This window comes from Pagrus pagrus, assembly GCF_965226575.1.
Source record: "Pagrus pagrus genome assembly, chromosome: 1".
NCBI classification, from domain to species: Eukaryota; Metazoa; Chordata; class Actinopteri; order Spariformes; family Sparidae; genus Pagrus; species Pagrus pagrus.
The window spans coordinates 19,459,024-19,474,542 of record NC_140185.1 but is presented as its reverse complement, the minus strand read 5'-3'; the positions used below and the strand labels follow the sequence as shown (position 1 = coordinate 19,474,542).

At 39.3% G+C, this 15,519-nt stretch overlaps 1 protein-coding gene across 4 annotated transcripts in view; it reads left to right on the top strand.

Moving 5' to 3' along the window:
• Positions 1–15,519, top strand: part of gpc6a (glypican 6a) — a 252,858-nt gene that overhangs the window by 73,994 nt on the left and 163,345 nt on the right. Inside the window, exon 2 of one of the 4 annotated variants that reach the window (XM_084351450.1) lies at positions 9,089–9,167. The exons of 2 other annotated variants lie outside the window; for them this stretch is intronic. In XM_084351450.1, coding sequence (XP_084207576.1) covers positions 9,158–9,167 — 10 coding nt within the window. In that variant the 5' untranslated portion in view covers positions 9,089–9,157. Of the gene's footprint in view, positions 1–1,030; positions 1,088–9,088; positions 9,168–15,519 lie in introns of all 4 variants that reach the window. One more of the 4 variants, XM_084351453.1, reaches the window with a different exon arrangement.

Here is a 15,519-nt window from a genome sequence, read left to right as displayed (position 1 = left end):
TATAAGTTTGATGTAATTTCTGCTAAGAAATACAAATATATAGTATATAGTACAGTATTTTTCTTTTTAATCTGTTATGTGATATTCAGTAAATCGCCTTTCTGGAATTTTACTTATAAAACTACTATGGGTTTCTCAAGCAGTGCTGTAAAACTTTAATCTGTCCTTTTAAGGTTATTTTAATTGCTTACAGCAGCAACCTCAGCATTAACAGCTACAGCATAATCTTGTCCTTAAGCTTGGCTTCTTCAGCAGAAGTTGCCTTATATTACCCAATGCAGATTCCCTAAAACCTAAACTCTACTGTTGACCCATAACAATACTGTTTTAACAAGGCATTCCCTGAGAGCAGGCAATTTTTTATGCTCCTCGTTGTAATTTTTCTATTACATCTTCAAAATAGACGATCGTGTCTTCTCCTGTGTATCTGCAAACAATATAACTCAATTACCTCACATGTGTGCTTGGCTGTGAAAGGTTGAAGTAATCAAACAGCATTGCATAGCAGGCTCTTTAGCCCCTGTAGCTGTTTCTGGAGGCCTTGTCCTTTTAAGTCTAATTTGGAGGTGTTTTGCCACAAATTTGGTGCCACTGCTTCAGGAGATCTGCCTTTGTAATTGTAGTGGAAAGATTTTTGAGCCTGAACAGACAATTGACAAAGCTGTTCTTATTTTTCTTCTGTTTTACAAAGTAAAGACGAACCTTTTTGACATTTTTGCAGACACACTTTAATTTTGATGTCTGCAGTTAAGAGAGGATGTTTTATGTTTATAAAATGTAGCCTCTGTCTGATATTCAGGATAAAAATCAATTTGCTCTACTAGCTGTTACCGTGCGAGGCTACAGTATGTTTCCATAGCATGTTACTGAACCAAATCTGCTATTAAATTGCCAAGGCATCTTTAAGAGCTCAAAAAGAGGCATTTGAAGTTCAAAGCAGGTTCTTGCCTCCCATGTTGCGTCTGTAAAGGTCAGAGGAGTCTCTGGAGTTGTGGAGCTGACCTAATGCATGACTTTTTTTCTTTCTAAGCTTCACAGAGTAAGAAAGGCCAATCTTGTCAAGAGATGCAAGACTGAACCCTTTCAGGTGAGACTAACTAAAGGAGAGGAGATGGGCAAGGGACTGAAACTCTGTTAGTACTGTCCCCATGGGGAAGAGATGACACAATCTTTGTGGCATGGATTCATGTTTTGCTCTTTGTGATTTATCTCTCATGGTAATATCTTATGGAGTGGAGTTTGGGTTGTACAACTAATGATAGGTTGGAGGCTGTAATACTGATGATGACCTAATGAGATTGTGCTAAAGAGGAACATTAGGAAAACTTTGGTTGCTTTTTTGATTTTAAATTTTTTGTTCTGATTAGTTACATATTTTTGTGTTTCCTACAGTATGTTATTCATCTGTAACATCTGTTACAGCTGCCTATTTTACTTGAAAAATTTCATTTCATAGAGACACTACTGGTTAAGCAACGGTTACATAAACAAAATGAAGACAAACAAGCAACATAAAAAAGGGTTTGGTATTTCTCACTGTTTTCTGATATAGACCAAAGCTGTATCAATAAATCAAGAACATAATCTGCAGATTTATCAAAGATGAAAATAAACATTAGTTGCGCCCAGGCTAGAATAGTATCTGTGAGGATCCACGTGAAGTGGATTTTGTCTTCAGAGGGTGAGTGAACAGGCTCTTTGTGCTCACAGTATATCTGCAATTTGTTGTGATTGCAAGGACAATGCGCTACAATAAGCGACGTAAGGCACATTTTTGGAATGTTCAGAAGGCCGTATAAAAAGAACTATTATGTATCTGTTTGGGAGTATAATCCAGGCCATAGATCTGTGCTTGTGTTTTCCTCCTGTGGTTATGCAAATAATGACTCTTCTGTCTCAGAACTTATGGCATGTGTGGCATGACATTCTTAAAGCGCAGCATAGGAAGAGGTTGGACTGAATGATATTTTTTTTTATTTCGTGGGAGAGCAGCTGCAGTGACGTCAGAAAGAAAAAGTAATTATTCACACATATGTATATATGTTATGAGGTATATGCTCAGCAGTTAGAATATAATATTTTATATATTTATGTGTTGTTTCAGGTGAGGGCCAAGACAAAGTTAAGAGGAAGGAAGATATTTATTTCAATGAGTCGTGAGCCTAAAAGACAGCAGAGTCTTAAAGAACGAGGAGACAAACCTGACAGAGAAGATGAAAATTCTTAGGAGGATGCTCCAAAGACTTTTCTTCCTAGAATGGTTTAGGGAAAGGGTGACAGTGCCTTAAAGAGTAAAAGGAAAGGACTATGAAGTCTGACTAGAGGAATAAAAGATGAGGTGAAGTTAAAAAAAGCCCAACTTATCATGACGGTGACAGCTGTAACATTTCACCACAGCTGTCATCATCAGTATTTCATTGACTTTAGTGAAAAGCTTTCTTTAAAAAAAAAAAAACGTAAGTCAAGACTACAGCATTAGACACAGAATAATGATCTCTAGAGATGCAAGGGAAAACAAAATTCAGGAGTGACATCAAGTATAGTGATGCATAAAAAATAAAAGTCTTTGCATTGCACAGAGCATAACCCTAGTTGATATACAGTACATTTAACATTTTAACAGGGAAATCCCCTAGAGCTGGAAGAGACATGCCAGATGAGACCCCAGATTAAAAAAAAATATAGAAGCAGTCGGAAATCTAGGCAAATGTTCAACTCTACTTTACCCCAAGACGGTTTCGTTGGCTGATGATAGCCATGAACCAAAAAGTAGAGGACCTGAAGCACAGCCTATGTGGAGCAACGAGGCACACATTTATATTAATACACATATTTCACTCTCTGCCCAAATTTAGCCCTCAACCTAGATGTCGAGACGTGTTTTTACCTGCTCATCACAAATAACTGCTGGGGGAATGATGCAAAAATCTTTGGATGTGAATCCCTGTGTTTCGGTATGTGCCTGGCACTACAGCCATGCTAGCAGCTTTATCAGAATCTCTTTATTGATATCCGTGGTGGGAAATGAAGTGAAAAAAAAACAATGATGTAAAATTATGATGTTAGCTGTACGGAGACACAGTGGTGCCTTTAGTTAAAGGCTAACTTTAGCACTCTATAATGATGCTAACATGCAGATACTTATCAGGCATATTATGTTTGCCATCTTAGTTTAATTTGTTGGCAAATTTAGCACTACACAGTAGACAAGGTACAATAAGACTGCTGTGGATTTTGACCTGATGATGGGTTCCCCAAAGGGTTCCCTAAAGTTGTTACAATATATCGTGAGGAGGCAGGAATTTCTGAATAAAGATTTCATGGCAATTCAACCAGAGGTTGCAGGTTGTTCAGTTGTAACAGTGAGTCATGAATGAATTGTGGCTGTGCTGTTGCCCATAGCTGGTAGTGATGAAATACACATCCTCCTGAAAAACAACTTTAACGGTGCCTAAATTAATGTGAACCATCCCAAAATCAAAATGATGTTTCTTTACATTTTTATTATCATTTTCAGTCCAAAGTATTAGCATTCAAACTACGTTTACCTCCAAGCTGTACTCGGCTAAAGGGAAGAACTATTTACTGTAAACTTGTTGGGTTGTCACGTTAAGCTGCAGTTCACTGGCGCTACATGTTTCTGTGAACAGAATCTCTCAGTGCTGTTAGCGGGCAGTGTTAGCTTTATTAGCTCCATTAGCTTTTAGCTCCCTAGCCAAACACACTGCAGGCTTCTGCTGCCCACCAGCTGCTAAAAGCTAACTAGCTCTCCTCCTTCTTTGGTGTCAAGCAGGGAAGCCAGTCAGTGATAAGTATGCTGGCGGCATGAGAAGTCCCGCTCTGGGGTAGTAAGTGGTCGGGTCACTTTGTCATTTACTAATCCATATTTCCAAACATAAAGCTTAATAGCCAAATACAAAAATCCCATAAAAAAATCCCAATTTCCATCGTCCCCAGGACAACAGGCTACGGTTAGTTTCGCCATGTTGAATGTTTCCTCACAGGGGCACAGTAACAGCACATTGCTGTGTCTAATCAACAACCTTTGTAAATATTCGGTTGGCTCATTACCTCATAAATTAGTATCTCTACCTCACCATTGCTCTGTTTTCATATCTGAGCAAATCCCACATCTGAAGTGCACCTTATAACCTCTTCTTGAAGTAGCTGCTGCCTTTGTAAATAAGATGTTGATTTCATTTGTCATTTGTGAAAATAGATAGAAAAAGCAGGTATGGTTACAAGCACAGACACTGATGTCTTACAGTATCAAAGGTAAATAAGAAAAGTGAGATGGAAAGCTGAGAAATATGAAAGTCTGGACTTGTTTCAGTGCTAAATCCTCAGGAGATTTGACCTGGGTGGAGTGGGAGTGGCATTCTGGGAGACAAATCAAATGCCAAAGCATCAACTGAACCCGACACTGTCTTCCTGCCTTACAAAGAAACTTGCACAGACCAAGTGTATCAATGTTGGGAGATGTATTCAAAGGACACAATTCCCCTAGCAAGATATTACCAAAGGTTGCCTCACACCTTTCCAAACTGTATCCTTAGACTCGAGCTCTATTTGAAGACATAGAATGTAACAGACACAGAATTTTGCCCACCGTGTTGCTTCCTCTAAGAGAAGTTTCATCTCCCTCAGGCGCCTTCGAACGTGGTTATGCAGCAGTGTCCCAGAAGACATTTCCACACCTGAGTCATTCATTTCCACAGAGATATAGTTTTACCAAGTTATCACTTCATTCCAAGCTGTAACTTTGATCAGTGTCACCCCCGAGCGTGCCATTAATGAGTGGAGTCTTGTGGACGTAAACAGAGTCATGATATTCATCACCTCAAGTGTTGAAGTGATGAATATGAATTGCATCTCGCAGGAGGCTGTGCATCTGCAACTCTAGGACAGAGTGGGCTATGCACAACAAATGTAGTTTTAGTAGTCTTCCCTGTCTAAACTCAGGATCTCAATAAAGCCCAAAGTGTATAAACTGCAGCTTAAAGATTTGGCACCTAGGACCATATCTCAACATGACACATTTCCCTTCATCCATTATTAAAACACATAAATAAATCTACGGACAGAAAATCATTTTATGATGAATAACCGCAGTTAAGCTTCATTGCAGTTATGTTCATTTGCACTGCATAAGAATATACCCTAACTGAGTCCATAAAACCCACCATTTTAGTGCATACTCATTTATCTGCGTGACAAGTTAACAGGAACAATTGGCTTTATTCATGTTTACATGTTGTTGGTACATACACAATGCTGTAGTTGAATTATTGCATTAGATGGTGCCAGAAGGACACAAAACAAAAGCAACCATGATTTTTAAAAACCCGGGTCCAGATTCGTAACACTGTAGATTCAAATATGCTCACGCATTATTTTCATGAGATTTATTAACCTGTGCGTATGGCTGAATGTGTTTTTAAAAATGTGAGTCATGGTGGAAACAAGAAACCGCACACACATTTCTTCTCCACTCCCACATTTATCCATAAATGGATGCAGAAACACCCTTAAACAGCCGTTTGCGTAACGCTGCTTGTACCCACTCCACCACTAGAAGTGCAGAAATATGCAAAGTACTGCATTGTTAACAGAAATAACAATGCAGTTTAATTACACATGACTGTTACACACAGTAAACCATTGTCACAGTGATCACTCAATAATCATCAGAAAGATGATCAAGGATTATTAAAAGAGCTGAAACAGAAATGTCTAAAACAGACTTTTCAAAGTGCATCACAATTCCGGGTTAAATAAAAGATCATTAACAGGAATGTAACGGCTCCAATGTGAATACAAGTGATAAAATTCATCACTTATAAATTATTTAAAATACATTTCATAATTGCACCTCTGAGTGTCATTTTACTGAACGCCTCACACGGCCTCAACAAACAGTGTTTTACTCTAAAGTTACGACTCTCACTTGATACATCATCGTATCAGGTATAGGTTTGGTTTTTGCGCACACATCATGTACACATCTGGCCCCTGGACACTGTAAAACGTAGATAAAAACTGAATGCAATGATTTGCAAATCCTTTTCGACCTGTATTCATTCGAATGCAGTACAAAGACAGGATTGTTCAAAATGGTAAATGGTAATGGTAAAGTATTTTTTGTGCTACAAAAGAGATACATTTAAGTTTCAAGGGTCAAACAAGCATCGGCATAATCAGGATTGTACCAAAACAAGATTTACATTGGCTTAGATGTATTTTCACCTGCATTAACATATTTTTTTGGCCACATGGGGGCAGCAGAGGCAAGCTTTGAACACAACACTGACACATTTTATCACCTTATTAAATTGATACAGCGAACTGTTTGTGAGCAGTTGCTTATTTACACATCAAACAGGCACATAGCAACATTAGCATTAATCTTTGATGAGGACAAGTCTTCACTTTCCCTTTAGCTATGGTGATGGTGTTATCTAAAGAAACCTTTAGCTCTTTAGTTGCTAAATGCTCCACTCATCAGCTAGTTGTTAAGCTGCCTGTCTGCTGTTTGTTACTGGTGTGCATTCATTTTTCAGAGCTTTATTACTGACAACAGCTGTCTGCGGTGGCTGAAAGAAAGGAGTGGTGAGAATGAATCAAAAAAGTAAAGTTGTGGGCCACAAAACCCAAACAATGAGCTGAAAGATGACATAAAGCGCCCCAAAATTGATTACATCCACTTAATATTCATGAACAATATCTTCTTAACTCAATAATTTATTTTCAAGAATACTTTGTTTATGACTAGTAATCAATAATGAAACCAGGTGTCCAAATTGTGAAACAAATATCACCTTTCTGCCAAAGAGATGAACAGTAGAGACTCTGTTGCTCAGCCTATGAATTTTAATGCTGTACTTTAGAGGTAAAGGTCACAGGCTTATGGAGGGGTCCTGTTATGTGCTACTTTAACTGTGTGTGTGTGTGTGTGTGTGTGTGTGTGTGTGTGTGTGTGTGTGTGTGTGTGTGTGTGTGTGTGTGTGTGTGTGTGTGTGTTTGTTTTTAAACACATCCTCTTGCTGATCGTCTTGATGACTCTAATCTGCTGACATAACTGGTTTTGTGAAAATAAGAAAACTGTCAAAACTGAATAATTTCTGTCTTTTAATTTCAAACCCAAATCTCTGGTTCGGACAAAACACAACTAAAAGCTTTGCATTCTCATCATTTAAACCAACAACATGCACTTTTTGAAGCAGGAAGTGTGTTGTCAGTCTTGCACGCCTCCACCTCGATTGGTCAAAATTCCTACCCCAACACTTGTCACTCATCTTGATGAGCTGTCGTCTCTGAAACGGCATCTATCCTGAGGTGGCTGGCATCTATAAAGCTCACATCAGGCGCTGGTGAGGCAAGTAAATTGTTCTGTTCACCTTTTCACAGGCAATCTGTGAGAGAACCCCAGCAATGCTAGTTTTCACCTTTGCTTTTTCACAGCAGCTTGTCTGCCACACATTTAGCATGTACTTAGCTTTTAAATAGTGTTGTTATTGCTTTGACTTTACTGCACTTGACTGCACTAAAAGCCAGCTCAAGATTTTGTATCAACAGCACAAGATGTTTGCTCAAAAACCACAGTCTCATCTCTGCGAGGAGAGAACTTCCAGTACTGTATGTAACATCAACCTTTTAGATCTACATCGACTGAGTATTTGATAGAAAAAGGCTACATATTACATGAAATATGTCCTGTTCTTACGGGATTAGTAATACCTATGGACCGCTAGTAGTTTGTAATAATTGTAAAGGTCAACTGTGATCATAATCCTTTGCAGATCTGCCATTTGTACAAATTCAACAGCCTATCACCTACCATATTTAGCCAAACACAGAGGTCATGTGATTTGGGGTTGTATTTTTTTAACATCTGTTTTCTGTTGTCAGACAACTGACCAAATCTGAAATTTGATCGCAGCTCATTATACGTTAAAAACGTGAGATTGGCTATATTGATGTTTGGAATGAGTGATGACAAAGAAGGTTAGGGCCAACAAAAGCTTGTCATATATATGTACAGTCACAAAGCATTGCTTGATCTAAATGAGATGCAAATGTTTATTTATGCTTGTAACACATGCAAAATGTGAGCAAAACTGCACTAAACAATATTTTTGATATGGCTGAAAAGATGCTCTGCTTATGACAAAGGTCACATCTGGGGAAAAATGTCAGCAAATTCAAGTAAAATCCAGACTTTGTTGTATCCGAATGCACCGCGTGAAACAGACATTGGGTGGAGTTGAGGGCGATTATTTAAAAATCAATGGTCCTTTGTGAATTGGGCCTTTGACTGCTTTGGCAGCCACTTGAATCCCTTGTGGGACTAATTGTAGCTACCTACCAGGCCAAAACTGTCAACCCACGGTCATTCTTCCTATTGTACTGTCTACTTTCTTCACGTAATGAATTGATTACTATCTGATTGTCACAGGGTACTATATGAAACATCTTCCCTCCTCGCTGTATCTCTCCACCAAAGTGCAAAAGTCTATCTTACTGTTTTCGTTGAAGCTATTTTGGCCTTAAATGGCCTGCAGACTGCAGAAGACTCTTATACATCTCAGCAGAGCTTTTGATTGCATTTTTGTTTGATTCAACCCCCATTTCTTCCATTTTGTACAGTGTGCTCACTCTACAAAGGTAATGTTTCACAGCCAGTATGGGCAGGTGGAGTGATTACAGCAGCCAACAACTCTTTGATCGTGCATATGGCATGTGAGTGCTGTGTTTAGACAGACTTGAAAAAATCCAAACCCATTATTTTACAAATAAATTCCTGTCTTATCCCATTGTGGCATTTCAGTGCAGACAAGCTGCAACAAAATCTATTCACATCGATGAGTATTTTTCCCCTTTTACAGACTATCATTTTCTTACTAAAATCCTTTACTCGTTAAATTTGTGTCAGATAATAGAGCTCATTGATAATCGTGCTTCTGCATTAGCTTTGCACCGAAGGTGTCCTGCAGGTAAGCATAGGGTTTACTGATGTAAGAGCAGTCATAACCTGACTACGATGATGAGGAGCGGGCTCTGGTCTGGTAAACTTTCTTCTTTTTAACAGGCTGGCCACACTGGCTGTGTGAGCACCGCATATGTGTGGGGAAACATCTTGCTTTTGATTTCGGGGTCCATGTTAACAGGTAAGAGCAGCCACACTGCCGGCTTGAGTAGCGAACCTCCCGCGTGTGTCAAGTGAGGCTAGACAGTCATATCAACACCATACCAGCATTTAACCACAGTTTTAATGTGTGTATCTGTAGAATATGTCACAGACATGAAGAGAATACACACAATAGATGAAGTGTAGTTTTATTTTCTGTGCACTCTTTTTCTTTCTCTCCCTCCCTCTCTTCCCCCCTCCTGCTTTCTTGCTCTTTCAATGGGGGTAAAGGAAAATCCCACCATCATATTTACTGATAAGTATCAAAGGGAAACTCCATGTAAACAGCTCAGCTCAGCAACGCAGCTGCCACGCGCTACACAAGCAGCCAGTGTGGACGAAGGGTAACTCCACACACTCAGATTATTTTTGATATTATTTTCAAATTTGAAGTCTTCAGAAGAACCTGAGACAATAAATCAGAGTTTGTGCAGCTCCATTAGGAGCCGCAAAAAGTTTCATGCACATTTTTTGCATAAGCAGTGGTACAAACCCTGTGAACAGGCTTTGATGTGTAAAATTGGGTTCCCCTTTTTAAAGGGTACGCCAGCAATTTTGTATTGCACTTCAAAAACGTTGGGCAGACTGGAATATGATATGCAATATGGATCTAGGGAGCTTCAAATAAAACTACACAAAAATGCACATCAAGCAGTGAAAAGTAACATGTGCTCCACTTGTGTTCAACAACTTTTGTCGAGAGGAGGGGGGCTTGAGGAGTTTGTTGCATTTAGTCTCTGATAAATAGCCTCAACTGTGCACACTGCTAAGTTCAGCTTTAACTGTTATGTACCATCACAGGCATGCTGTCTTGCTCTCTCTCTGTCTCTCTCAACTGCACACTGTACTGAGCTTGAAAGGAACACATCTTAGTTCTAAAAACATCTTAAAAATACATTTTTTATAAATATCCCTGATATTTATGCCCGGTGGGGAGTCAACTTAGACCCAGCAGGCTGCTAATCTTGCTGTCCACTGGTGGAAACCCAGCATGTAAAATCAAACATCTTGGGCAACAGAACATCAGCTCATGTTTTGAGCCACTTAGTTTGATGTTAGGATGATTACTTTTCATCCTCACATCCCTGAAAAGTCATCAGACCCTATTTACACTAAGATTCAGATCCCTAATTACTAAGCCTTAGGACTTCATTAATTAGCTGAAAACAATTTTAATACCAGGAAAACAACCACCTGAAACTATTTTGAATTATGTATGACACATAAAAAATGTCTCACACTGCAACCATTTGAATAAATTACCACCGCTTTAACGGATATCAGAGAAAAATGAAGTGTTCCGTGAAGGATCAGAGGAAACAAACTTGTACTGACATCACGCCATGTTAACCTGGCACATTTGATTTCAACAATATGAATACAAAGCATATGCAGGGGAAAATGTATTGAAATGCAACCTACTTAGAGAGCATTTTTAAAAGGTAGTTTGCTGTGAACACATACATTTTCTGGTGATTTTTATTTTAATCTCAATGGTAAACAAAGCCTAATAAGAAACCCATACATTTGTTGAAATAATAGGTGATCCTGGTCTGCTTGTTTATTCTACATGACCCCTGTCAACAATGGAGTGATGCTACTCTGACATGACCTTTTCCATGTTGTGTGAAAATGATTAGGGAATGGCCATACTGTGATTTAACATTTGAGCCAGCATGCAGATTATTGATTCTGTCTTCACGTCTGGAATCATTAGCCGCTGCAGACTTCTTCCAACAGATTCGATTGTCTTTAGATGACTTTTCATTCTTCAGTGTACACTGCTTTGTTATGATTATAGTGAGTGTATTCAACATGCTTACCACCTTGCATTGATACTGCATCCTCATGATTGAGAGTTTGGAGACTGCTGACAGTAGCTGTGTTTACATGGAGCCTAATATTCTGTTCATAATCTGAATAAGTAATTTGGCTCAGAGGTCAAGGGTGTCAACCTGGCTTCCAAACTCCCAGATCCCGATCCGATCGAGCATTCCTGAGACATCCCTGAACAAGTCTGTCCAAATCATGGGTCAGACTTGGCTCTGATCTGTCAAGGCATGCACATAGGACCTCTGGGGTTGTACTGTAGTTTTTAGTACCAGGGCCTTGGTGGCAGATCCTTTGAGTTCTGTAGGTTGTGAGGTGGGGCCTCCATCGATCGGACTTATTGAGGGACATCCCGTGGTTGCTCGACTGTATTGGGAGCTGGGCAATTTGGAGGCCAGGTCAATGCCTTGCGCTCTTTGTCACGTTACTCGGGCCATTCCTGAGCAGTCAGTCAAAGGCTGTCAGGGAGCACCATTGCGACCGGGGGGTGTACTTGGTCTGCAACGGTGTGAGTGGGTGATTCACGACTGGTTCGACCAAAGGTTTTCCAGCAGAATTGCATTGTAATAAGATGATCATTGTTATTCACTTCCCTTGTCAGTTGATTTATTGTTCTGGCTGATTGGTGTAGACTGAAGCAACATTGTAAGCAGCATTTTACAAAAAGAAATAGTTTCAGTGCTATGGCCATAGCTTGTTATTTGTTTGAGACCCTAGAGCAGTGGTGACGGATGATGTGATTTGATGACATTTCCACTTTTTTCTCTTGTCTATTTACACAGAGCACTATTTTCACCAGGCATGCATTGCTCAGTCAAACAAGTCTGAACTGGGATTCCACCTTTAACTCATACTATTTGCTTTCTGCTGCGAAACCCCATCTGCAACCTTTCAACAACAGAAGAATAGCACCAAATCACTTTCAAAATGATGGCCATTGTACGAGACGTGATGGATGTTTACAAATAGATATCGCCATTTTATCTTCTTTATGTTTTCTGTTCTTTTCTGTCTCAGTGTGGCTTTTAAACTTTGGTCTGTGCCTGAACAGATAAGACGCCCCTGGCAGGGTGTCTCATTTTGAGGATGAGGAGCCTGAACTGCTGCTCCATCAGCTTAAAAAGAGCCTGTTAAGGTGATTTGGGCGTATGATTAGGACGTCTTAATGACTCCTCCATGTGGAGATATTCCAGGCTTAATGAACAGGAAGGAGGCCTTGGGACACGCCAGAGGTATATTATATCCAGGATTACAAGGTCTGGGAATGCAGATATCACTGAGGAGAAGATGGAGGACATTGCTTGGGGAAAAGGGACTCTTGAGCTACTCTGTTTAGTGTGCTGCTACCACAACATGTTCGTGGATAAGTGGAGTAAAATAAATAGGTGGATGGTCATTTTTGATTTAGATTTCATGGGTATAACACCAAAGTTTTTCTTCAGTTTGAGACATGCAAACATGTCAAGACACAGCCACACATGAACATACAAAAAGTGGCACTACATATCCCTTTTTAAAGTAGCATGATGTTATCTTAATGGGTAACACTATGTTTAAGTGTTTGACACTGAAGGATAAAGATATTTTTGTTTTCTGTACAGGCATAAAAAAAGTCTTCAATATGAATGTAGAATTGTACCTCTTTGCAGTAATTGCACATATCTGTCTTAAACATCCATGAATTATAAGTATGTGATTAATTATTCATCTCCTTGCTTGCTGTGCTAATGTGAACAAAGTGACCTTATTCTTCAACTGCTTACAGTGTGCCTCACATACAGGCTATGACATCGCATGCCACATGAACACCATTACAGCAAACACTGTTTTCTTTAATACAGAGTGTGTCTGCTTTTTATTCTAATGCTACCTGGGTTTTCTTTGTAAACAGTTAAGTAAAACTTGGCCTTAGATGATCTTTAAAGATGGAAGAAAACATTAGTCGTATGTGTGCTTCCCCTGATTTTTCTCTCTTTTAATCTCAGTCTTTTAATTGTTTCAAAGGCTTAATTAAAATGGTTATTTTCCTGTGAGATCCATCAGTGAAATGTCCTCATTTATCCATTCACTCATCCATCCAACCACGGTATAAGGTAATGGCGTCAGTCAGCTGTTTGCCTTCTCGGTGGCTTGTGTGTAGATCCTCTATCTATTGATTTTGATCGATTGGCCGATCTATCTTTAGGGATAGCTATCTCTCGATCCGCCGTGCTTTGAATTCAAAGTTTAAATACAACATGGAGACATTAGTATCCCAGGAAAACATGAAATTAAATTTCTGACAATTAGCACTGTTTTGAGGAGCAGCAGGCCGGGATAGTGAGAGCTCAGTTTTCCCTGCGGTGCACAGAGTATGAGTCATGATGAACCCTGTGCTGACTCCTCGTGGTGAGCTATCGATCCACTAGCAGGATCACCTTCTGGCCATCATCTCTCGGCCTCATTAGCAAGGGCTTATTAGCTGAGTAGGGCTATTACAGTGCTGTGCAGATGAAACCAATGGTGAATGGGGAAACACATTTGATCTTGGATTTTCATGCCTGACTGGCAATGCTTTCCTAAATAGTAGAGAATAGATAATTAAACAGAGCACAAAAACACATAAGACACCTTGGATGCCATCAAAGAAAATCAGTGTGGACTCATTTGGTTTGATTATTCAAACAACAAAACATATAAAAGCAGTTTTTGTCATTATACCTGATTTTGGTGAATACAATGTTGAAAAGTGAAACAAGAAGCAGCTGCTGTCCAAGTAAATGAGAGATCTAAATACTCCAACACCTTCACATCTGAAGCTACAGCAGTTTGACATACACTGAGTCTTTCAAACTATCAGGGGGTGTGGGAGGGTTTAAGGTGGGGAGACATAATCAGGGAAACGAGGAAAGCTTTCTGGGGCCCAGCTGCTATGGGGAGACTCATGAATGAATCATGTTCATTCTAAATAAAAGCAATGACAACTACATTACTGATCAAAACTAAATACTAGCTATGATGTTGTTGTGAGTTTCCTTTCCATGCCAGGACCAGCACATAAATCAGGATGCCAAAAAAGAAAGTAGAAGAAAAAGAACAGAGCTGGCAAGACCCAACTAAAAATGTAATGACCAACTGTTTTTAGTCAGCTCAGAAAGTGGCTTTCAGCCAGGCTGAAGAGGTGAACCATAAGAAGGAGGGATCTAGAATCAGAAGTCAATATTAAAGAAGACATTCTGCAGATGGATGTGATTGATTATTAATCAATTTATTGCTGTGAAGAATTTAACTGATTAAAAATGCATTAACCAGCAACCAGAGACAGGCACAAATACATCAAAATTAGAATAGAAAATACTGGTATGAGAAATGTATTTATATATACAGACTGATATTATGACATTTTAGCCGTTCATTAGCTTCAGTATGGGTTGAATTTTGTCGGGTCAGTTGTTATAGCGACAAACGGGAGCTGTGCAATTCAAATAAAGTCATTATTTAGTGTTATCTAGCTTATCAATCAAGCAACTATGTGTTTATGGAGGGCCAAATTGCTTGACCTTTTTCCAGGGGCCCCGTCATTTCTGTGGGTGAGCCTTGGGGGACACAGAGCAACAGATACAAAGCACTGATGTAGAAGGGACAGGTGAGTATCAGTGTTCGGGGCTCCAAGCCAACATTTTACACAAGTGTCACTGGTGCACCGAATCTTTTCATTTAGGTGATCAAGCACATCATTTAGATGCACCCAATAATACATGTTCATTAAATTTCTTAACGCAATATGTAAATGATTGTAAACAGGAAAAAAAGAAAAAGTTGCAGATAAGTGTTATTCTTCATTTGAATCACAGCACACTCAACAAGAAATTACAATAATTAAAACATTTTTGTGGGCTACATTTTTTTTTTTTAATCAGACCTGCTATATTTGAGGAGCACAGGTGCGACCAATGAAAATGTTTAGTCGCACTTGACACATTTTTGTGCGCATGAGCTACCAAAACCGTTGCACCCTGCAGCCCTGGTGTTTTACAAACAACTGGAGGTTAATTGTTGTTCTTTGGCCCACTGATTTGTCCTCACTAAACAAAGCAACAGCAGTGGCTGTGAAACAAAGCTCATGTAGGCAATTAAGGTACTTTAAAAAACCCTTAGTGCCCTAACGTAAACCACCCGAAGCTTTTTGTAAAACGTTCAATAGTTGGGAAGCACACTGAGAGCCAAACTCTCTCAATACAACTGCTGCTACAATCTCTATATGTGGAAACTTCCACTCAGAATAAGGCAAATGGTGTAGAATACACTGGATGAAAATTACATTTAATTAATTAATTACTGTAGGCATGAAAAAGTCAACTCTCCTTGACTAAAAAGCACTGAGGAAAAACAGCAACACAGAACAAAGTTAAACAAAACATAGTAACTGAAATTAGTCACGACTGTTGAAAAGAGAAAAATAAGTTACTGAGCCATCTCCAAATAATCACCAAATGTTTCATTTTCACTCACTGCTGCTGTTC